At 40.9% G+C, this 25,842-nt stretch overlaps 1 protein-coding gene across 5 annotated transcripts in view; it reads right to left on the bottom strand.

Moving 5' to 3' along the window:
- kaznb (kazrin, periplakin interacting protein b) overlaps positions 1 to 25,842 on the bottom strand; it is a 178,967-nt gene that overhangs the window by 89,633 nt on the left and 63,492 nt on the right. For 4 of the 5 annotated variants that reach the window (XR_005279303.1, XM_038269353.1, XM_038269357.1 and 1 more), the window contains exon 4: positions 10,666 to 10,876. Coding sequence is in view for 4 of the 5 variants with exons in the window: in XM_038269353.1 (XP_038125281.1) it covers positions 10,666 to 10,876 (211 nt within the window). In the remaining variant the exon portion in view is untranslated. Of the gene's footprint in view, positions 1 to 10,665; positions 10,877 to 11,303; positions 11,521 to 25,842 lie in introns of those variants that run through there. The other variant, XM_038269355.1, reaches the window with a different exon arrangement.

The following is a 25,842-nucleotide window of genomic DNA, read 5'->3' as shown; positions in this document are numbered from 1 at the left end:
AGGCATTGCAGGCCACCCCAAGGACTCCCCGTTACTAAGGGGTGGATCTATTTTTTCGGTTCAATTTGCACGCTTTCTAAGCCATAACAAGGATTTTGTTTGGGACACTCTATAAACCTAAAACTCAACGCTACTCTAGATATTTTGAATTGAAAGCTTCCTGGACGGAAAGCGAAACATCTTCAGACTTGGAAAAACAAAGTTCAGTAGTTTGATTTTAACTTTTTTTTTAGGAATGGTTGGGTTTATACAACCTTGTTTCTTCCCCTTTAATTTTGTTATAAGTCAACAGCTTGGTGCCACCGAAAATGAAATATTCCTTTTACAATCTGATCTCTAGAACAGCTCTTCCTTTTCCCATGCTAATAGACCTGCCATAGCAGGTGATATTTTATCTTTAACCTCTGAAGAGTTGCAACATGAAATTAGACCTTTTCTTGTGAAAACAAAGTACTTGGAAAGACTTCAAAGCAACTAAGACAAGACAAGCTGACTTGCTTTTGGCCCTGTAAGGACAAGAAAGGGATATGAGCTGCTCAGCTGTCCTCCCTGCTGTCAGGCCAGCTAAATACAGACATGGAAATTCAGAGTTCTCTTAGTCCATTAGTGAGTTCTGCATTCCATTACAAATCAAAACAAGAAACCAGTTCCATTTCTCTTACGTTCATTACCTACCTGCTGTCCATTATATGCCAACGCAGAACAAACCATCAAGGACTTAAGATTTACTTGGTAGATATGCAAACAATATGAATTACAATATTTACTGGCTTATGAAGAAGAGGTTTAATAATGAGAAAAAAATCCAGACATTTTAATAAAGATTGAGTCTTAATTTTTATTTTAGTGTATCTACATGATTCACTATTATAACAAAGTGTGTCACTGGCTAAACTAAGGCAGATAGGGAGATGCTCAAAGAAATTCACATCTAGACTTTGACTTACCCCCCCACTCATACAACTAAAGTATCAACTTAAGTAAACTTGTGTGCAAAAAATAACCCTTAACTGTATGTCTTTGTCTGGAGCATTTTCTCTTTAAAATAGAGTGTTCTTTATTTAGTGAAGTTAATATCAATTGATAATATAGCCAAACATTTTGCTTAAGTTAGAGAAGTAATTTTTATAGTAAAAATACACAGTACTGTGCTCAAGTAACTGTAGCTGGGTAAGTGATACAGGTAACTTCCTCCCTCTGCCTCTGATTGATGCTTTTCAAGTCCCGCCTGGCCTGTCTACAGTCCATCCATCCATTTTCTTACACAATAAGTGTACCTAAGTGGGGTCGCGAGGGGTGCTGGTGCCTATCTCAAGCTGTCTACAGGCGAGAGGTGGGGTACAGGTCGCCAGTCCATCGCAGGGCAACACAGAGACAAACAGGACAAACAACCATTCACACTCACACCTAAGGAGTATTTAGAGAAGCCAATTAACCTAACACTCATGTTTTTGGACTGTGGGAGAAAGCCGGAGTACCCGGAGAGAACCCGTGCATGCTCAGGGAGAACTCCATGGAGAAAGACCCCTGGAATTCCACCCAGAACCTTCTTGCTGCAAGGCAGCAGTGCTACCCACTGCTGCGCCACTAAGCAGTGGGTGGCAGTAACAGTGTTCTTCGCTTTTCACAAAGCTGTCAGGCTACAAAATATTCAAACAAACATCTGGGGACTTTGCCTCAAAGCTGGATTTAAACTGAAATCAAATGACACATTTGCCTTGCCAAAATACTTCTGAATGTATTTGTTTGCACTGGATTTTATTGACAGGTTTTAGAGTAAGTAGATAAGTTTACAACAAACTTTTCAGAAATACAGTGTGAAAACCAGGTTACCATTTTCCATTCATGAATCTTTTTGTAGGACACTATTTTTCATCACCTCCTCTGATGAAAAATGCATGCAATGTTAAAATCAATGGAATAACTTTTATTAGAAAACCTTTAACACTTTAGTTTTGAGCCTTTTCTACAATAGGCAGGATACTAAGTTTTTTAGAAAAGTCTCTAAAGAACAATTTCTGCAAAATCTTCTCCTTTATGATTATCTGACCTGAAAGTTGTGTTTATAAAATAAAAGTTTGAAATGTACACTACATGTCCTTTGCTACTGAAATCTTTAAAGGGAAATACGCTGTTTTAAAATAAATGTTTTTAGTAAACCATATCACTTCAGTTGACACATTTTTACTTCTGGGACACTGAACATATTGCATTATTATAAATTTGTTAGTACAGTTGGTCATTTTGTGGCGCTTATACATTTTTATTGCATTTTCTAGATACTTAAGCTTCTTATACAGTTCACAAACTATAGTTAGTGGTTATTTTTCAAAGAACCAGGCAGCTATGATGGCTCCACTACTGTACAGTTGAGTCAAATTATGAAGTTAAGTTTAAGCAGTTTGGTCATATATTTCAAAATAAACCTCTACAACTGCAGCTATTAAATTGCCTGAGTTGGAAACATTATTCTTGTTAAAGTCATTTGCACAACAAAGGTAGAATCTGGACATTCCTGCCTGCTAGTACACTGCTATGTTGCTATTAGTCCTTTTTTACTGGGGGAAGTTTAATTGGAATGTTATAGGAGAGGAATAGAGTGGGAGAAGGATTGGGCAATAGAGTGGCCGGCTCTATTGCCCGGCTCTCTTAGACTATTGTTTGAACACACTGTCCCCCACACTGTGTTGACCTCAGACAGGGCGTGGCTGAAGGAGCTCAAAGGCGGGGAATTCGAGGCATGGGGAGCATACTTGCACTGCATGTGGACAGAGAACAGGAAGACGGGTGGTCTCTAGGGAGTGGGAAAGAGAGAGATGCAAAGTGAATGGGATATTGCCCCTGCAGTTCGGCAATACGTTCCCAGCTCTGTATATGTGCACAATAAAGTAATGAGAGAAGTGGGCCTCTGACAAACACAGGCCAGATGGGGAGAGGATTCTCTTCTACAATTACTCTGCAGAGGAGAGCATTAGAGCCACTGCAGCTCCTCCTGAACAGAGAAAACATAATTACCATTTTTTTAGAGTTACTTAATGACTATATGTGCCTAGCAGCCAGTCTTTATACAGTCACTTTTAAGCTTTCAGCTATGGTACCCTCCACTGTTGAGAACAGTATGACTGTGTTTTGCGTTGCTTCAATGACAGGAAAGAGGTTAAAGTAGGAGCTGGTACTCTAACTGCATTAAAAAGCTGGCTTTGATTGTATACTGCTAAGAAACAGATGGATAATAGTCTTCCTTGTGATTCTTGAATTTAATATATTTTTAAAGGACAGCAACCCATGACCCTGGTTAGGATAAAACCAGTTTAGAAAATGGGCTCATCCAAAGCCTTGACAATTATGTCATCAACTTAAAGTCTGTAAGTGCTTAAGCTGCTACGTTTTACACTTTAACATCTCAATCAATGCATCGCCATGACAGTTTTTCTAATTATACTGCCACCTGTGGACAATACACAGAACTGCAGCACCCTTCTGCTCGTTCTTGTAGTGCAACCTTGTTTTTTTTTAAACTTTTTTTAACCTAACATGGAGTTGCCATTGGATGCAGTTGCCTCTGAGTATGCACAAAATCCATCTTGAATATAAAGCTTCAGTTGTTTGCCAACTTGGTCCCATTTAACATGCAAGCGCCTCGTGTCACATCCGCCAAACAGTGCGGCAACTTCCAACCCAAAAAAATTTAATCCAGGGAAAATAGGCTACAGGGTTTTAGATGCATCGATGCTAAACTACTGAGCTGTCAGTCTGCTCATCTAGCATCGTTTTTGTTGTAAAGGGTCAAACAAAAAGGCTATTTTAAACATATCAGTAAAAGCTCTATCAGAGATGTACAAAACAGTTTGTGTGGTTTTGTTATGAGCCCCAAACACACGAATACTATGAATTACATAATAAAGTAAAAAGACTTTAACCTCCGTCATTCTGATAAGAGATGCACCAGTCAGGCTGTTAGTAACTGATAGGGATTCATGTCCCAAGTGCCAGTTGTGATTTAGAAATAATGCATTTTATTATTATAACCACTTTAAAAATTGATTTATGCAAGTATTTGAATCAAATAATTGAATAACATATACCTCATCACACTATTGCAAATTAATCTTGAGATCTTATGATTAAGAAGAGTATGCTTCCTTAGATGATTAAGATCGCTAACACTGCTATGCATTTTTGGGAAAATTGAGTAGCATGTCTGCACATGGACACATGTTTGTAGCGGGGCGTTAGCACATCCTGCCGGAATGCAGGACTAATAGGCTGCCATTGCTCTCCTGAATGAGTGACTCACATGATTTTTTGGATTGTTTTTTTTTTTTGTTTTATTATTGATTAAGTGATTGTTGTTAAAAGTTTATGTTTTACTGCTAGCTGTGCCTGTAAATTATCCTATGATGACAAGAAAGACTTACTGAATCTTTTTGCACCACTGCTACAAATTGCATGCAAAAACAACTACAATGTTTCAGCCATAATATATGTGTCACTTTATTTGACCCTATGCTATGCACACCCTTTTTCTGCACTGATGAAGATTCTCTAACCTTAGCCTGCTGAATACTCACACATGGTTTCCTTATTTATTGGACACGGGCACCAACCTTTGGGTTGGGCGGGTGAGGTGGAGTACTGTTTTGCCAAGAAAATTGAGACATCTTGTTTCTCCTGTTTACTATAGGGGAGAGGTCTTCAGCCTTCCTGTGAAGTGTTAAGAAATAGTAAGTATTGTAACATGTTCGCATTGAACTAAGTTGAGGTTCCTATTACTGCATGCATCCATGATATTTGAACAATGTAATTCTCTTCAGTCAGAGTTTGAATGTCACCCACTTTTAATTTAACAATAGAAAAGACTTTTTTTTCAATAAAGTGACGAGGAACCAGAATGCATTGCTTAGAAATTTTGTCTTCTAATCATAAATCCTTATTAAACAACAGTGACAGAAATAAAAGTAGACATTGGAAATCAATTAAATAGGATACCAATAGTATGCACAAAGCAATATACCCCTACTTTCTGTTGTAGAACAAATTTGACCTGCTTCACACTTTTGAACATGTACTACTCTATACCAAAGAAGGGAACATCAAAAGCAGAACATATTCTTGAGAGATGCGACAGGACACAAATCACATTTCTATAGTAATAAGAATATATAATATTATGAGACTAGAAATGTTGGGACGACATCTTAATACACAATGCACTACAGATTCTTTGATAGATAAATAGATGGATCACCAGATTATCCCTATTTCATATGTCTCTAGTCTTTATTAGAGTTTAACTAAAATATGCATTAAATGACATTGCATGTGTGTCTGAGGTTAAAATGGACAAAGGTTTTTTTTTTATGCTTCTATTGAACTGAAAAAAGTCAATCTGTATTCAGAGCTGATCAATTGGAAGTTAGCTTATTTCAACTACTGTCTAAACAATTGGAGCATCACAAATGGAGATTGCTAAGAAAAACTGTAACCACACGCTCATGATTTTGCTCTTAGTATAAGCAACTCTGGTTCAAAGGAACACGTAAATTACATGTTGTAAAGGAGTTTTTTTTCTTCCTGCACTTTTGCCTTTACAGATCCTGTAAAGCATCCATCCTTTTATTTGATGCTGTCTCACTCAGTAATCATGGCTGTCTCTCAGAAAGGCTTATAGTTCACTACTGGCAGACGCTCTGTCTTACTGACTCACTCCAAGGCAATAATCTACCAAAAATGAATAATGTACAGACTAGTAAGGTTAGAGCGGATTTTAGAGGACAACGTTTTACAAACAGTTTCCGGTTTAAGGAAGTACACAACAGGAGCGTAAACATTATTGTCATTTGTGAATCTCAAACAAGGACTTGACATCAGTGTGATAGATTTAGAGGGAAAAGCACTAATGAAATGAATCAATTGCTGTGGCAATGAATAAATTACTGCCAGTAAGTTGAATAAAAGAAAGCAGGGCTGCTCCATCACTCATAGAAAGAAACAGCCAGTGAAAACTAAGTTTCGAGGGTCGTCCCACTAAAATACACAATACATTTGATGAAAAGTAAAACAATGATAAAGTTAGAGGTCGTATGAGGTTTAAAATCTCAGTCAAAGTGCATTGAGGGTAAGGACAGCTGCTCAACCGCTGTGCCCAGGGCTTTGCAGGACATCTGTCAAGTTATTACTGAAGCCCCTGGAGGGAGATTAAAATGCAGCAAAACACCTTGGCACAGTATAATGAATGTAAGAGTCACTCTATGCAATTAAAAAAGCACAGGTTGGAACTTTTTTCCAATCAATACAACTAGCAGACTGTTTGCTCTGTACAGAGATGCTAAACAAAAAGCGGTGATTGCTAATCAGAAATATTAAGATTTAGTTTCTAAGAATAAGCTGAACTTAATGCAGACCAGGTGAGATTTCTAAAGGAGGTGGTGGGGGTGTGCTTGGGTTCATCCGTCACCTGACGGAGGTCTTGCCAGGGCTGTGGGAACAGGAAATATGACATCACTAGCCTGACATTCAGGAATGTGGGAATGTCAGGCTGCATGTTACCAAAGCTCCAATGAAATGCAGAGTGAGAGAAAGAGTGATGAACACCAGATAACTCAACCCAGCTGAGTTATTTCAAACATAAAGAGCCAGGAAGCATTTAGACCAGCTTAAAACCAGCAGTAATAGAGAAAACATGGTGATTTCTCTAATGTGGAATGGGAAAGTTCAGTTAATACATTATAGTTGGAGAGATAGTGAGATTTAGTGTTAATATATCCACTCCATTAATGTGCAAAACCACTTATGAGCCATAACATTATGGACACTTTTGACCCAAGCTGTTATCTTACTGCACTTTGAAAGACAAACAGATCCAATTTTTTAAGACAAATATACGACAAGACCAAACTTATCATAGGAACACATTATTATCCAGTCAAATTTAGTTTATAAAGTCGGGGGGGAATTTACTTTACATCAATTATACAGATGCCATATTCAATCTAATTCCTAAACATTTCCCAGATTACAGGAAAATCCGATCAGGCTCTCTTACATAATAGAAGCACTTTTATCTTAATATAAGATGGTATTAAACATACTTTTGATTAAGCCCATATTTCTGTATTCAAATATATATTTTTGATCTCATTTAAAATTTGAATCTTAAATATTTAGTTTTACATTAGTTTGAAGTAGAAAATCCTCATAATGATGAATTATGTTTTCAGCCAAATATTGTCTAAAACATTGCTTTTATCCTTATTGTGGGGGGGTAACTTGCTAAAAGTTGTACATACGCAGTAGCACCTCTTTAATGCAAGAGATAGGACCATCATGAGGTGCAGCTCTCCTACGCACAGAGCTGAAAGCAACTTTATTTACCTCCCACCACAGAACTGGTGTCACAGCAATCTGTGGTAAAATGCAGCTAATCTACAGGTTTATATAAATATTTAGCAAAAAGGCTCGCATGCAGTGAGGCTAACGCTTTATTCTGCTTACCCTTTCGTCCTTTTTCAAACATCAGGATCTGACTCAGCATGGATAGAGGCAGGTATGACTGATTTAAAGCACTTTAAAAAAATGTATTATATTTTTTGTTCACATACTGGTGTGATAACTTGGTTTTTGGTAAATGTCGATTTTGAAGATACAGCCCCCGCCTGGAGAAAACTCCTGCAGCTGTCATTGGATTCAACTGCAACTGAGCACCTTTCTTTTTTAATGGCTTCTTTTAAATGTTTATTTTGCCGAAAGTTAAGCCGGGCATACACTGTGTGAGTTTTTGCCCTTTTCGGGCTGATTCTTCTGGTTGTGTGAGAATCCTTTGCATTTCGGCAAGTTTCAGCCACATCGTGTGTCTGGCTTTGTGTAATATACAGGAGACATTACACCGATTAGCAGAGGACATTAGCCTCTCGTGCCCACCTCCCTAACAGCAGTCGTAAGGTTCAATTAAATCACCCCTCATTAGGTGTTTGTGCGAAAAATCCTGCTTTTGAAGCAGAGCTACGAGAATCTATGAGCCAATTTACCAGAACCTCGCATACTGCACATGAGCAAAAAATGGAGCTCTTCTTCATCTTCCAGATTGACAAGTCCGACCAGCGCCATCTCTCTGCGCCAAGTCATACTTGTGGTTTCTGGACATACAGTGTGAGCAGGTACATCGCCTCAGAGTGTCAGGCCGTGCAATGTAAAAACATACATAGTGAGCTGGTAACGTTTAAACCCTACAGTACAATGATTACAAATATTGTACAGTGTATGCCCGGCTTAACTAAATAGTAACAGGTAACATATACCTTAATACATATGGTTATATTGTTATTATTACTATCTAACAAAGGTAACTTGGAATATGAAATACATTAAATTTTGAAAGTTAATTTCCCAACATTGCTTATCTTTACCACAGATTTTACTCCTCAGGTAAGTTTATTTAATGTAGTTTATTAGACCCTGGCAGTTCTGCAGCTTAGCTGGACTGTTAGTATTACATTATGCAGCTATAGCTTCTGACATCTTCATTTTAAAACAGCGCAACAGTTTCGGCAGCCAGAGCTGGTCCAAAGGACCAGACTTGCAATTTTCCTACCCAACATATATGAATGAGCCTTGGCCGGCAATCAGATGTGGGTGGCTCACTAAGGTTTTAATTTCTTGGATGGTGTATGGAATGTCTTGACCACTGCAGACTGGGAACATCTAATAAGGAGTGCAGTTGTGTAGGTGGTATAGTGTGGTCTACCCATTCAGTTCCTGCATTCAGTCAAGCTCTATGAAACCTTGCACTTGCTACTTTGCATTCATACTATCAACATCATATATGCACTATGAAGTGCTGTTGTTACTGTTTGTAGTTAGAATTCAAATAGTTGCGCCTTGATGGTTTTTTTTTCCATTTCTTAGACCAGTTTTCAAGCAATTTAAACTAACTTGAAAGCTCCTTACCAAGGAATTAGCTACGGAAATTTGTGCATCTGAATCTAAGGAACATCCTCTTACGGATACAAGAGCTATAACTACAACATTGTTATATAAAATCAACCTATAGGGTTTCTATAGAGGATATAATAAGATAATTCTGTAGCTAAATGGTCAGAAAAGACATCAAAAAGTGATTAATGCAAAACCCATCCTACAAGATGTAATGACTTCTTCTAATTCAGTGCATATTCAGTATATTAAGCAACCTATCTCTAAATGACCCAATGACACAGGAGGGGAGTCATATTAAGCATTTAACGTCTGGCCTGGAAACTTCTTATACAAATATCATATAAAGTTTAATCAAATTGAAGAAATATTGGAAAGTTTAGGTGCAGTGATTCTCAGAATTTTCAGACATTGCTGTAATCTGGTCACTGCATGCTGCTCGTCCTCAAGGGAAGTACAGATTATATTTCCTCCCTGTTCCTGATATTGTTTTACACTGATGTGGTATAACATCATGACTACTGTAGGGATGGCTAAAAATAACAATTTTATCTTTGCTGATCTAACTGTGGGATTAAAAAAGACACCAAATCAACATTATTTTCCTCGAAATAATATGTTAAAAGCATAAATAACCAGTAAACCAGAATAACAAGGGATTTTAATTCCCAGATGGCTGCAGGTCAAGTGAGCTTATCCCCATTTCCAGAGATCTGTCTTTTTAAAAAGTGGTCCAAGGAAAGAAAAGATGGAGAATTGGCAACAAGGTAATTGATCCAGAGGTGGAAAGGCTTGTCTGTATCTTCAGATCAAATAAATGAGCTACAGTACCTATAAGTGCTAAAGCAAATAATGCTGGTTTCACTAAAAAGGTGTCAGAATACAAAGTATTCTTTTATGATGTATCATAAACTCTGGTCATAATGTTATGTCTAATGAAAGCACTTTTTAAATGAAGTGCATAGTCACGAAAAAAGAAAAGAAAAAATGTTTCAAGCAGTTACTGAACTATGATAGCAAATGCATTATATACAATTTCCCAAAAATCAGAACTTTCCAAAAATAAATCAAACAGACCATTCTGTTCAATCTCTGCACTTTTTTCTTTTCAGAAGGGTAATATACTGATGAGATAGTAACACCTTATCAAACTAAATGAAACATTTGAAATTTCACAGATAGAGTGAAAACAGTAAATTATAAGGTGCCAAACATTTTCTAAAATCTGATAAAAAACTAACTTCTCCTGAAAAGTTTTGTGGGGGTTTTATTCACTCTTTTGGTTTTGTTTCATCTCAACCTAGTTTAAAATGATTTCTCTGGTTGTTCCCACCTAATTGACATATCTATGGTGTTGCCATCCTTCTCCTGGCAGGCCAGTGTTCAGCGTCTTTGCCCTAAGCCTTCTTCTTCTTCACAGACTCGTTGCAAAACTAGAGCAAAGAATGAAACATAGAGCCAGATCTGGAGGGAGCAAAGCCCCTGAAGAGTCCAGCTGCTGCCTGGGAAACCAAACTCTGACCGACTCCAGCCCACGCTCTCTAACCCCAGCCCCTCCTGTTTAATAACAACGAGCCAGTCCCCTGCTCTCCTTTTACTTTTCACCGCCTTTTCCATTCCGGGTTTAAGGGAAAAAGAATCAATTGATGAAAAGTAGTGGAAATTTCTCCCCACATGTTCATGTTCCCACTGTTACACAAAGCGCGTTCCTCAGAGCCGTACTGTGACACTCACCCCTGTAGTGGAGGCTGTCATCCTGGTGGTTGTGGAGGAGGTGGTGGTTCTCCAGAGCAGGGGGGCTGCTGGCTCCCAGCTCTGCTAGTTTGCGGCTGGTTGCGGAGAGCTCAGATCGGAGGTTGGTCACTTCCTGACTCGCAGAGTGGATGACCCCATCGATCCTGTGTGCCAGCTGCTTGTTGTCCTCCATCATTTTAAGGATTTTCCCCTGAGGAGCAAATCCACACAGAGCAGCATGGTATCAGCAGGAGCATTGCATGGGGGGAAGCTGACACCTTCTTCTCTTCCACCAACACCTCCTCTTCTGCCTCCACCTGCACTTCTTTTCTTAAGGTCTACTTTGTACATAAATAATCCTTCCTCTGAACTGGACAGAGCTGAGCGTAGAAGATCTCTACCCTTTTCTGCATAAATGAACAACCTCCAGAATGACAGAGAGTATGTGTTTAGAGAGGGAAAAGGAGGAAGAAGTGCAGAGCATGGGAGAGGATAAGAAAGAAGAGTGGAAGAGATGGAGCCCAGCAGGCAGAGTGAAAGTGAACGTTCCCGCCGAGCAGAATGTGCTGTGAGCAGCTGCTCTCTGAGAGGACCCTGCACACACTGAGATGACATGCAGCCTTTTAAATGGACTGTACCATGTGGTGGAGGAGCGGGGGAGATGGGGGGGGGAGCAGAAGGACTGATGTGCTCTCCAGCAACTCTCCAACTGCACCGTATGCCGCAAATCCCACACCCTGCAGAGCCTGTAATAAGTAAGCAGTTGAGTCTGTAGTGGTGGAAAAAGTACAGATTTCTCTTTACTTCTATTTCTCTCCAATCTTCTACACTCAGAGCTTGGCAGCTGCATTGAATACTTCGGCGAGCAATTGTCAAACCCTCTGTATCCTTTCACATGTGCTCCTTCTTTCCCCTTCCTCCCCTCTGCTCACATGCTTGTCTTTTTGTCTCTCCCACCCCTCCTTTTTCTTTCTATTGTACATCCATCTCTTTGTCCTGGGAAAGCTCACCCCCACATCGGTGAGAGAGGAGGGGAAGGGGGCTGGCACAAGGCGCCCAAGGGAAAAGCATTTCAACACACAGCAAACTTGGGGGAAGGACAGAGGCTCAGCTCCATAAAGGGGGACACACAAAGAGAAGAGGCCTCAAGAATTACAATCGAGCAGCGAACAGGGAGAACATTGAGGAGCTTTACCCCTTTGATCAAAAACTGTTGGAGGGATTATTTCCCGGCTTATCTGTGGGTTTAGCAAACAAATCCCACGCCTTTGGTACTTATCTTTGCAGTTATAGAATTCAATAACATATACAAAAGGTTACATTGGCAGTGTAGGCTGCTTGTCTTATCTCAAAACATCCCTGATACTGTTCAATCATCCCAATTTCAAATCTACAATTGACATTTTCATTTCCTCTCCTGAAGAAAAAATGAGTTTCTTCTGTTGGGGGGGGGGGGCGGGTGACCCATCAGTTATTTTTGGCTCAGGTGATCATAGAACAGAGTTAATGTTCTCACATTTGCAGGGAAGCTACAAGTGATGGGACCATGATTTGAGAAAAAGCTGTGTCGGTTAAAGATATTGAGGCAAGGTTCTGAAAAGACAACATCTGGATCTTTTACGTCATAACATTCCCGTAGTTTAACCAATGATTGACAACCAGGTTTTCTTCAATATGTTTTTTAATCATGGTAAAAAAAGCAGGCAAAAATAACATTTAAATATTTATTACTTCTGCTTTTACACAAGAACGACCAATCATATACAGACCCACTTAACAAGAAAGATGAATATTGTCATACTGAACACTCAGAACTATTCAACCTATAGTAATAATCACCCATTCGAACCCACCTACGCACGAACATTCATACACAAATATGCACATTGCTAGGCAACTTTGGGTTAAGGGCCTGGACTGGGGGCTCACTGACATGTAAAACAGGAATCTGGAATCAAGCCCAAAACCCTTCAATTGCTAGATGGCAGCTCTACCCGCTGACAGTGGCTCACTAAGCCACAGTGGCCTACAATAGTTAACTCCAAACTTTTCAATGGTAGTTTACGCATCAGGTTAAATAAGTGTTTTACAGCTCAAGGCTTCTCTCAGTTTAGAACATCTCTTTTTAATATGTCAATTGACAAGCATTTCACACCAGATCTGGACAACAATCTGTGCAATTTATCTACACAGCAATTAAAGTAAATTAGTCCAAACACAAAAGTAATGAGTAGAATTGAAGAGTAGAAAATGAAATTACATAGAAAATCACTATCAGACTGTAAATTATTAGTAAATGCTTTGTGGAAAAGCTGTTTTATTTTAAGTAATTTCAAGCTTATTTCTCTAAAAACCAACTAAGTTTTTCCTTTGCTGAGAGGCTGGAGGGCATTCTTGCTTGGAAATACACACTTGATTATTCCTTTGGCTCCTGTGTCTGAAATCCTATGAGGGGCACCTGGGTATGGTTGGTTTAAGGTGAAATGATGCCCTTTCCACTTCTGGATTAATGACTCCAGCATTTCTTACTGGAACATTCAGTTAAGTTTAAAAACCCATCTGTAACCAATAATATTAGTGTTATGCAACAGTGAGACAATTTTGTTGAGGTCTCTTTGCTTTTACAAGTGTTACCTCTTTGTGCAGAGCTTTGCTAATGATGAACTTTTTTAAAGGCCATTAGGTAATATTAAACCAGCGGCTATTGATTTAAACATTGCAGGAAGAAGTTTTTCAAAATACTGATACATTTTTGATGATTTCTTAGCTCCCCAACCATTTGGTATATGGTTTTAAATGCTCAAAACTTGTTCCCCATACCATTGTAACGCATTAGAAGTCCTTTATGGACTCATCTTTACCATATTGCTTTGTATAAATAGGTTACTTTAGTTACTGAATTTCATCTACAGTAAATACTAGAAACAATACTAAAAAAATATGTAGGGTTTAATACCAGTGTGGTAATCGATATAAAATTAATTTAAAACAAATAAAGCAGCATTGTACTGTAATGTATTTCAACTGCTCTGGCACCATTGTCTGTAACACATTTAAATTGCTCTCATCATATATTATTTGCTCAGATATACTGAAGAGGTTTAGAGTCACTTGAAAAGATAATATTGTATTCAAACGACTACAGTTAAAAAAGCTACTAGAGCTGAATACATACTGTTCACAGCAAAAACAGAAACCCTTCTTCTTTTTCCCATGGTAGCAGGAACAAAATTTCCCCTCCACTCACTTAGCTGTAGTAGTGTTTATTTACATATATACATTACATTGCAAAATGTATTTTAACTGTGATATGATGTCACCTGCGCAACAAATCGAGGTGTGAAGTTTCCTTAGTTTTAAACATTCCTCAGTCAACTGTTAGCTGTATCATCAGAAAACGGAAGTGTATGGGAATGACAGGAACTCAGCTACGAAGGATCGGTCACAAAAATTGACAGAGCGGGTCAGTGCAGTGGATGCTAAAGTGCTTGGTGTGAAGAAGTGACATATTTTCTGCAAAGTAAATTATTACACACTTTCAAACTTCATGCAGCCGTCAGATTAGCCCAAGAACAGGGTGCAGAGAGCTTCATGGAATGAGTTTTCATGATCGAGCAGCTGCATTCAAGCCACAGATCACCAAGTGCAATGTAAGGCGTTGGATGAAGTAAAGCACTCTGCTACTGGACTCCAGAAAAGTGGAGACACATTCTTTGAAATAACAAAACACTCTTCTCGGTCTGTAAATCTGATGGATAAGTCTGCATTCAGTGGTTTCCAGGAGAATGCTACTTTTTTCTTTCATATCCAGCTTTTTTATTATCATTCCATTGTCACAAGTACAGAGCAACGAAATGAACTCTCTGCATTTAACCCATCCCCTTTGGGCAGCAGTGGGCTGCAATTGTGCAGCGCCCGGGGAGCAGTGTGGGGTTAAGGGTCTTTGCTCAGGGAGCCAGAGTGGCAGTCTGTGGGAGTGGGGCTTGAACTCGGAACCTCTGGATTCCAAGAGCAATGCCCTAACCATTATGCAGACTAGGGGTGTAAATCACACCCATCATGGCGATTCGATTCAGTATCAATTTCCTGACCCAACGATTCGATTATTTTCAATAATCAAGAATACACTATGATTCAATTCAATTCGATTAATTGGTTAATTTTTTTTTTTTGCCTTACAGGTTAGACAGTGTTTCGAATTTGATATAAATTTATAAAAGCTGTAACATCATTCTGCTTTTTATTTGAGAAACAACAGCAAATAACAGTAGTAGCAAAGTTGTTCGAGGAGCAAAAGGATAAAAAGAGACGGGAGGGGTCCTAAGTGTAAAGTTGAGTTAGTGGAGGGGGCATCATGGTATGCTGTTGTTTTTCAAGAGTTGGGCTTGGCCCCTTATGCTTGGTTTATACTCACAGCATTGAACTGTACGAGGCTGCACATGCCAAAAGTGACACAATTATGCTGTCCCCGCCCCAGAGAGTGGACCGTGGATGTAGCATCTGCACTATTGCACACCTCCGAACGCGTCAGCAACAGTTTTGTTCAAAACTTAGATGTTCCTGCTTATTCTGTGACTGAAACAGAGTACTGGCATACTTTCAGGAATGAGTTACGGTAATTGGCCACGCTTGTGGGCACAAACACGGATTTTAAGTTCTGTGTGCATACAGCATAAAGTTTTAAAAAACAACCCACAGTATATAATGCACACAGCTTTTATTAAGTAAAATAAACTCTTTTTATATCTATGATTTTTTTTTTAAGATCCATATGGCCTTCTCCGGCAGGCTGCATTTCCCCATTGTCACTCTGTGTGCAGCAGGTGAATGTCTTATTTTATTCTACCATCTTTTTCTGTGTAGCTGCCATAAACACACCAACTATTCTTCAATAATCATAATTTCTTGAATAAACAATATTGCGGTAAGTGGGGAGTCACCTGGTTCTTCTCTTTTTTTCATTTCTGTATGTCATGTTGATCACTGTCCCTCTGTGGTCTTTCTGAGTACTGCACCCACATTGCATATACCGGCGCTACTCAACATGTAAGTATATCTGGGCCTTTAGTTGCAGTAAAAGGACCAGGCTTCATCCATTATAAGTCCATGACCTAACTATGGAAGCATAGTCAAAACTTCCCATAAACACATGTCTAAAACTCATGGAAAGCCTTTCCTGAAGAGTTGGAGCAGTTCCTACTGAAAAGGGTGGACCCACGTCTTATTTAATCCCTGTGGATAAGGAATGGGATGTTTTTAGGAAAACTTGTTTGTGTGTGTATTTGTTTGTCTGTTGTGTACAGGACAACTTGAAAAGTTATGGGTGGATTTTAATTAATCTTTCATCAGAGGTGTACCTCATGCCAAGGAACAATCCATGAAATTTTTGGTGATGATCCAGATCATAATCTGGGCACAGGATTTTTTATAAGATTCTCTAACATTGTAAGCTATAGATATTTGGCAGAACAAGCAGCTCCCCCCCTAAACCAGAGGGAGGCAGCAGTGACTATTGACAGCCTCAGTTTCGGACTCAAAAAGTTCAGAGGTACTTCACTGAAGAAAAAAAAGAGAATGTTGATGGATGAAAAAAAATAATTAACAGAGTTGTGCTAAGAAAAAAAAAATAATATATATGACTGAGTGAAAACTGTAAAAGTCTAAATGCAGCAACATAATGGATAAAAAAAATTTGTGTTCCAAGTGCAAAATTGGACATGTTTGGTCCTATTCAACAAACCAGCTGCAGTGCTAAACAAGGGTTAATTCAAGAGCCAGTTTTCGTCAGCTAACAGTTTTTCTACACATCACAGCGGAAACAAGAATTCCTTTGAAAAAGTAAAAAGTTGTGTTCCAGGCAGTATCTAATCCCTTTTGGGTGTATTATCAGCTTCTCCAAGTGCAGTGAGGCACTTTCTCAACACAGGCATGCTCCCCTCAGTACAAACAGATGTGCAGTTAATGCCTCTTTAAGTTGTAAATGCTGGTCTATATAATCTTGGTTTTTAAATGCCTTTTACAATGGCAACTGGAATATCCAACCTTTAATTGGTAATTATCAGAACAACAAATAGTACTTACCCATGTAATTTCAAGTAACATTTGAAGACTCAGTTAATGTCTAAGAAATAATTTGCATACAATATTTATACATTCATTTGAAAAAAAAAATAGACGGGACAGGTGAAGGATGAAGCCCATACCTTTTCTCTGAGACCTGTTCTATTAAAACGAACAGGCAGACAGTGAGGTGATTTCTGTGTTGAAAAATTAATTTGCTAAAAAAGATATCTATTTTTTAGCAGTCAAAGGTTTGAATGTTGTTCTAAAGAACATTTAATATTTAAATACTTCAAACAATAGCAACAATAATACCTGCATACTGATTAGTTCTTAGAAACAGGAGCTGAGGAGCTATGGATAAAAAAGGCTGGTAACACCTTGGCAAGTCATAGGTTGATCAAAGAGCCAAAGGTTAATGAGAACTAATACACCAACGCAGGAAGAGCACAGAAACCTATCATGGAGCGACCCCACTCAGGATTTGAGTGTGGGACATTCTTGCAGTGAGGTGACAGAGTACACAAAAACACTAGACAAAAACATTTTTAAAACACCATGAAACTGATATTCCTTCAACTCACTGATAATTATGATTTTAGCAGTTCTTCAGTAAATAGTTGGCCCATTTATGGCCCTTGCCATTTGGTAGCTTTGTTTTTGGCACCATTTCATATCTAACAAAAGTCTATAAGCAAAGGCTGCCATTTATAACAGTTCATATATGTGTTCACTGTCTGTCCATATGTCTTTGTTTTGAAAAACATTCTTGCCAACACATGATGGTTATTGTTTTTACAGGAGGGAATTTACAGCCACAGCACTGTCATGTTTGAAAGCTTGTTAGCAGATCATTATCATGGTCTAGACAGCCACATTACTGCCCTGTCACTGACTTATAGCTGATTGGCAAAGAAAAAAAGGGGGCACAGAAACAAAGGGCAGGATAAAGGCTTCTGCATTAACAGAAAAAGGACATGTCTAGTTTTATTTAATAAAATATCTCAATCCTTTCTCTTGTGGAGCCTTAACCTCTGCCATGATTCCAGCCTCATAAGACTGATGTTCCAGACGCTTAACTCTGGAATGCAAGGAAATGAATATTTTATGGGTCAGGGGGTCACATTTTTGTCCCAGATACACATCAATAAGCACCCAAATACTTTGAGGCCACATAATTGTGCCATTTCCAAAACATTCAACGTGTCTCTCTGTGTCGGCAAAGCTGTGCAGAAAGTGTTTACGGCCTTGGCAGAAACCTAAAGTCAGTGCAAGTGCTCAGCTCAGTCCTTTAACTGACTGGTTTTCACTTAGCTGTTTGTTTTCTCCATTTGTTTATTTGTTTGATGATGTTAATGGGAAGTTTAATTATGTGTGCCGTGAGTGTGGAGTTAAAAAGAGGAATAGATAAACAGTCACCATGACCATCTTCCTGGGTTAATTAAATATCGACATCTCCTCCACGGATGGGAATGCTCCCCATATTATCCCAATAACAAAGTGATCTACAGCTTTATAGGAGGATATGGCAAGGCATACGGGTCATCAAAGACATACTTCCCTCCATTAAAGACATTTCATCCTAGCGCTGCGTGTCCCAAGGCCATAACATTAGACATGACCCCTCACACCTGCACAAAGGACTGTTCTCCCTGCTGCCTTCTGGGAAGAGGTTTCATAGTTTCCGATGCAGGTCCAGAAGATTCAAGGACAGCTTCCTCCCCACTGCCATTAGACTGCAGAATGTTGTATAAAATGGGGTTAAAGAAAAAATAAATAAAATGCTGAATGTTCGCATTTGTAAATCATATACCAGTCTTATGTTTACATTGGATCACAGTGTTTACATTTTGTCACTGCTGCACTTTAGAATTGGAAATGTCTTGAGAGCTGTACTGATCGAAATTTCGTTTTGTATACACTCTGTGTGCCCAAAATGACAATAAAGTCTGTCTAAGTCTACGTCTAAGTTTAGCCAACAATACATACATGTACAGTACTAGTCTTACCAGAAAATAGAGGAAATTGCTGCATGCATGCAAACAAATGGCACCCACCAAACCCAAACTTTTCTGGAATAATTTCTATTTAAAAGATGAGTATAATTATACAGACCATTTAGTGGTGCTAATATCTCAGCTAGGTTGTAATATAGTGTGTTTTCTAAACAAGGTGACTGCCAATGAGTGGAACTATGTCTTAAATGCTGGAGGATTGGTGGTTTTTAGAGGCATACAATGGATGATAGCCTCTTGCTGACAGTTAGTAACCTAATGGACAGTTGGTGTCATTTTTTTAGGTCATGTGGTTTTTTAAAACTAGACTGACAAATTGTTTTAAAAACTACATGAATTCCTTGTTTTAAAAAACTACATGAATCCCTGGAACAAAATACAGAAGCTACTTAGAGATGCAAGATTACTTAATATGCATGTTTTGGGTTTATAGGGGAAAACTGGAAAACATAAAGTAAGCCATTGGAAGAACATGCAAACTCCACACAGAAGCCAGATGTAAAGCAAAACCTCAAACAAATATGAGACGCCTCTTTTCTTCATTGTCAGTTGGTGCACCCACATGCTGAGCACATTACCATATTTTTGTTGGTGTTTTCAAGGTAATATGGTGAAAAACTGCAGTAGCTGGTGGTGGTGTTCTGTGTACGAGCGTTTTGTTTTGCCGTCCAAGGAGGAGGAGTTGTTGAGTGTTAGGTGATTTGTTTACATCAGCTGTACGTCCTCTATAGATAGTGCTTTTGGAGCCTGTCAGTTTTTGGTCACCCCTTAGTGGACATTGGCCCATGCCTGGCCACCCATATGAAAGTTTTCTGTAACCGCCATTGTAGGGGAACCATTTTTAGTGTATGCAAGATGCTAAAAAAATATATCAGAGGAAACAAATGTTCCAAGAATCGTTTTAGCAAGAAAATATATTTTTTTACGACATAGAAGATATGTCCACTGCCTCTTCAGGGTGAAAAACCAAAGTATACTAGCAAAAAATGTAAAGAGTGCAACATAAATGCTCTGTGTGTCTGTGAGGCTTGAACTTTTGTCTGTGATGGAACAGGTTGGACATATATGCTGCCTTGTTGAAAAAGACACGCTCCATTAACACAGCAGCAGTGTGTATTAGTAATATAATATAATATACTGATGCCAGTATGCTCTCTCTAAAATAGAAGCTAAGAAAATGCATCATATAAAGCCGAGATAAGAAATTTCGAAACAGAAAATTCTGGTTGACGCATGTGTGATTTTCCTGAGATTTTGTATACTTGGCACAAAAATTAAAGACTGAATTTATTATTGTCATGATGGGTTCACTGAAGGCGACCCAGTTATGCAGAACACCACTGACGGACACAAGGATGAAGAGTTCAACAGTTTATTAAAGCACAAACACACAGAATGTACTGATTCTGGTTCGGGGCCTGGATACTGGTTCACCGGAGTCTGCGTGAGAGACAGCACAGTTAGCGGTTTGCTAGCAGGGTTTTACTTCCAGAAGTTCACTGATTGTACCTTGAGGGTTCTTGAGGTTAACTTTGGGAGAGTCACTGTTGGTTCTGGAGAAGGGTTCATCAGCAGAGTCCGTTAGCTGCTTCAGCGTCTCACGTCTTGTTAGAACAGACCTTGGCTTGGAAGTCCCAGCTCAGTCCAGAGCTGCTTGAGGTTTCTCAGAGGGATCTTCAGGGTTTGGCTCAGAGGGTCGGCTCGGCAGGTTAGCTCTTCCAGAGCTTTCTCAGAGGAGGCACAGGTTTCCTGGAAGACAGAGATAATAGTTAGAATCCAGACTGGATTCAAAGTCATGGAGATACTCAGAGGATCTAGGCTTTAGCGCTGACCAACTGGAACAACACTGCGGCGTTGAGGCAAGGTCTGAAGACAGCTTAAGTAGTGGATCCTCTGATGATCTTGACGAGCTGCAGCTGTGCAGGGAGCTCCCTCAGAGGATCCACGGCGGACTCTGCTGGAGAAAGATGGGATTTCTCCAGCTCCCAACAGTACCCCCCCCTCAACGACCGCCCCTTGGCGGTCCGGAAGAGGTAGACGGCCGGGAACGCTAGTACTCCTCGATGAGTGCAGGATCGAGGATGTACGAGCCTGGGACCCACTGGCGATCCTCCAGTCCGTAGCCCTCCCAGTCGACGAGGTACTGCCATCCGCGACCTCGTCGACGGGAGTCCACGATGCGGCGCACTGTGAAGGCCGGATGGCCATCGACCTCCAGGGCGGGTGGTGGGGAGTCGGACGGTGGGCACAAAGGGCTCGAAGAAACAGGCTTGATCTGGGACACGTGGAATGTAGGGTGGATTCGGGGGGACTGAGGTAGTTGGAGACGAACAGCTGAGGGGTTGATGACTCGAGTGATCCCATAGGGTCCGATGAATTTTGGGGAGAGTTTTCGGGACATCCCCTTGAGGGGGATGTCTCGAGTGGAGAGCCATACCTCCTGGCCCTCAGAGTACTCGGGGGCGGGACGTCTCCTGGCGTCAGCGAAGCGTTTAACAGACACTGATGACTGGTTGAGTGTGGCGATGGTCTCCCTCCAAATCCTCTGGCAACGTGAAGCCGGAAAACATGTTTAATGAGGAGCTGAGCTGTCTGGAAGGCCGTGGGAAGCTTTCTGAGGGGAACAAGGTGGCAGGACTTCGAGAAGCGGTCAACAATGGTGAGTATAGTGGACACACCTTTAGAGACAGGGAGACCAGTGACAAAATCAATGGCGATATGGGACCAGGGACGCGAGGGAACAGGAAGTGGTTGAAGCAGGCCAGAAGGAGGTTGGTGTGAGGCCTTGTTACGGGCACATGTGGGGCAAGCCAACACATACTCCTTTACGTCCTTGTGGAGAGAGGGCCACCAGAAGCGTCTGGAGATGAGAGCTACTGTTCTACTGACTCCAGGATGAGCAGAGAATTTGGCGGCATGCATCCACTGGATAAGACGGGACCTGACAGAAGATGGAACATATGTACAGTTAGATGGACCGTTACCTGGATCGGGTTCAGTGGCCAGGGCTGAGTTGATGAGGTCAGTTATCTCCCAGTTGACCACTCCCACTGTACATGAAGCTGGAAGGACGGGTTCAGGTGTCTCGGGATGATCGACGGAGTAGAGACGAGAGAGAGAATCGGGCTTCACGTTCTTGGATCCGGGTCTGTAGGAGATAATTAGGTTGAACCGAGAAAAGAAGATTGACCACCTGGATTGGCGAGGATTAGCCTGTTTGGTGGACTGGATGTAAGCCAGGTTCTTGTGGTCTGTCCATACAAGAACCGGGTGCTCAGCTCCCTCAAGCCAGTGCCTCCATTCTTCCAATGCCAGTTTGATAGCCAGGAGCTCTCAGTCACCCACATCATAATTTTGTTCAGCGGAAGAAAGTCTACGGGAGAAGAAAGCACAAGGGTGTATCTTTTGGTCTGAATCGAGCCTCTGGGACAGGACAGCTCCAACACCAGAATCTGAAGCGTCCACCTCTAGGATAAACTGTTTAGCAGGATCAGGTTGCATGAGGACAGGAGCTCTGGAAAACAAGGATTTTAGTTTCTCAAATGCTGCTTGAGCCTCAGGAGTCCACTGAAAAGTGCGTTTAACAGAAGTCAGGGAGGTTAATGGAAGGGCGGTCTGGGTGTAGTTTCTAATAAACCGACGATAGAAGTTAGCGAACCCTAGAAACCTCTGTAATTGTTTGCGGTTCTCTGGAACTGGCCAGTCTAAGACTGCTTTGATCTTGTCCTCTGAAGGTTTTACCTGGCCGCCCTCGAGCACAAACCCCAAAAAGGTGACTGAAGATTGATGAAATTCGCACTTCTCAGCTTTCACGAACAGCTTATTCTCCAGTAGTCTCTGTAAGACAAGACGGACATGTTTCTTGTGTTCATCGAGGTCCTTGGAGTAAATGAGAATGTCATCAATGTACACGAAAACAAACACGTTGAGAAAGTCTCTGAGAACATCATTTACTAGGGCCTGGAAGCAGGCTGGGGCGTTAGTTAGACCAAAGGGCATTACAAGGTATTCGAATTGGCCCAAGGGTGTTTTGAAGGCAATTTTTCCATTCATCGCCCTCACGGATCCTAAGGAGATGATAAGCGTTTCTTAAATCCAACTTAGAAAACACTGTTGCTCCCTGTACAGGTTCAAAAGCAGAGGCGAGAAGAGGCAGTGGGTATTTGTTTTTAATTGTAATCTGGTTCAAACCTCGATAGTCAATACAAGGTCTCAGGGAACCATCCTTCTTACCCACGAAGAAGAACCCGGCGCCCAATGGAGAGGATGATGGGCGAATTATTCCAGCAGCTAATGATTCATTGATGTATTTTTCCATGGTTTCTCTTTCGGGCTTGGAAATATTATACAACCTGCTGCTAGGAAGAGGAGCACCAGGTAAAAGTTCAATGGTGCAATCGTATGGTCTGTGTGGAGGTAGGGACGTCGCACTGACCTTACTGAAGACAGGGGCTAAGTCATGGTACTCAGGGGGAACTGAAGAAAGGTCAGGAGAGTCCATCTCCCCCCCACCTCTAGGAGACCCCACCACGGGGGCAGCAGAACGAAGGCATGTTTCGTGGCATGAAGTGGACCATGATTCCAGATGACGTTCAGTCCAGTTTATGTGAGGATTATGCTTCTCCAACCATTCGAACCCGAGCACCAGCGGGGAACATGCAGAGGGAAAAACAAAAAATGTTATTGTCTCTCGGTGGTTACCTGACAGAAGTAGCTCGAGGGGCTGAGTTTGGTGGGTAACTCGATGGAGTCTTTTTCCGTCTATGGCGGATACACTGAGAGGCTGAGAAAGGGGAATGGTTTTAATCTGGAGTTGCTGGACGAGGTTAGAGTCGATTAGGTTACGTTCACAGCCTGAGTCGATGAAAGCAGAAAAAGAGAGGCTTTGATTAGCACAGAAAAGCGTGGCAGGCAGTAACAGTCGAGGAGATTTCTTTGTGTTTATTTGGCCCGCCAGACTCCTCAGATCCTCTGGCGGGCCCCGGCTTTTGATTTTGCCGGGCAGGAAGCGATGAAGTGTCCACTCTCACCACAGTAGATACATAGTTTGCTTAGAAAACGCCTTTGTCTCTCCTCTGGAGTGAGCCTGGTGTGTCCCACCTGCATGGGTTCGACATCCCTTTCGCCCGAATGTGAGGCCTGAACAGGCAACGGTAGAGACTGGGGCTTAGACCTCTGAATGGGCAACTGCTCTGTAGAGGGAGAACAAAAGTCACGTTATGAGAGGCAGAAAAAATTGTACCCTGCTTCTTAGAACTGTTTCTGGCTCGAATTCTATTATCTAATCTGATGGAGAGGCGAATTAAATCCTCGAGGGTAGCAGGTTCGTCGAGGGTTGCGAGTTCATCTTTAATGTGCTCGTTAAATGCCATGAAAAAGGCTCCTTTCAAGGCGCTTTGGTTCCATCCGGAAGCTGCCGCTTTAACCCAGAAGTTAATAGAAAATTCAGCCACCGAAGAGTTTCCCTGTTTAAGGTTGAAAAGAGCTCTAGAATCAATAGTTTGGTCAGTTTCCTGGTTGAAAACCTGGGTAAATTCAGAAATGAAATCAGAGTAGTAGCAATTTAAACTATCGTCAGCGGCAAATCTTGCCTGAGCCCATTCCAAGGCTTTTCCTGTTAACTGAGAGAGAATGAAAGTTATCTTCTTGTGATCCGAGGAAAAACAGCCAGGGGAGTTCTGGAAAATCAACCGACATTGAAATAAAAATCCTTTGCAATCCTTCATGTTACCAGAGAATCTTTCTGGGAGACTAGGACGGAACTCTGATGACGTCACCGCCGGTGACGTCGGAGGAGGAACTGGACCCGGAAATGGTTGTGGTGGAGCATTAGCGCTGTTCAGGAAATTAGCACAGCTCTGTAGCATTTGGTCATGAGTGCCAACTAGACGATATAACTCACGGAGCGTTTGGGTTTGTCCCTGAATTTGGGCATCCTGCTCCTCCAGTCGACGGGTGAGGTGATCTGCTGGGTCTTGAGTTTGGCCGCAGTGTTCTGTCATGATGGGTTCACTGAAGGCGACCCAGTTATGCAGAACACCACTGACGGACACAAGGATGAAGAGTTCAACAGTTTATTAAAGCACAAACACACAGAATGTACTGATTCTGGTTCGGGGCCTGGATACTGGTTCACCGGAGTCTGCGTGAGAGACAGCACAGTTAGCGGTTTGCTAGCAGGGTTTTACTTCCAGAAGTTCACTGATTGTACCTTGAGGGTTCTTGAGGTTAACTTTGGGAGAGTCACTGTTGGTTCTGGAGAAGGGTTCATCAGCAGAGTCCGTTAGCTGCTTCAGCGTCTCACGTCTTGTTAGAACAGACCTTGGCTTGGAAGTCCCAGCTCAGTCCAGAGCTGCTTGAGGTTTCTCAGAGGGATCTTCAGGGTTTGGCTCAGAGGGTCGGCTCGGCAGGTTAGCTCTTCCAGAGCTTTCTCAGAGGAGGCACAGGTTTCCTGGAAGACAGAGATAATAGTTAGAATCCAGACTGGATTCAAAGTCATGGAGATACTCAGAGGATCTAGGCTTTAGCGCTGACCAACTGGAACAACACTGCGGCGTTGAGGCAAGGTCTGAAGACAGCTTAAGTAGTGGATCCTCTGATGATCTTGACGAGCTGCATTTGTGCAGGGAGCTCCCTCAGAGGATCCACGGCGGACTCTGCTGGAGAAAGATGGGATTTCTCCAGCTCCCAACAATTATCTATTGGTTCACTAACATATATTTTATCCAATACAGTAAATGTATGTTCTCATTAATCTGACTGCTTTAAATAATAAGATCCCCTCTTGATGGCACTTATCAGACTTGAAATAGAAAAAATCAAAGTAAAAACAACATGATTCTTATGTTGCCCCTACCAAAGTTTGTGTCTGTTTTAATTTTAACTTTTTTGGGGTTTAGAAACAATTTTTAATCTGTTGACTGATTTAAAATATGCTAGCATGTTATTGTTTTAGTTTTAAATCATTAGTTTTTCCCTTTAAATTATCAAACAGATGTTATCTTTGGCAGAAAAAAGGTGTATGGTTTAAAGCAATAATAGACATAATTCTTCTTAAAAAGTTATTTGATATATTTTTTTAATGGAGAGCACATTAATCTGT

The sequence above is a fragment of the Cyprinodon tularosa genome, unplaced genomic scaffold, assembly GCF_016077235.1.
Source record: "Cyprinodon tularosa strain WSP-4 unplaced genomic scaffold, ASM1607723v1 ctg729, whole genome shotgun sequence".
Classification (NCBI taxonomy): Eukaryota; Metazoa; Chordata; class Actinopteri; order Cyprinodontiformes; family Cyprinodontidae; genus Cyprinodon; species Cyprinodon tularosa.
The sequence above is the reverse complement of the archived record's forward strand: the minus strand, read 5'-3'. Positions and strand labels throughout refer to the sequence as shown.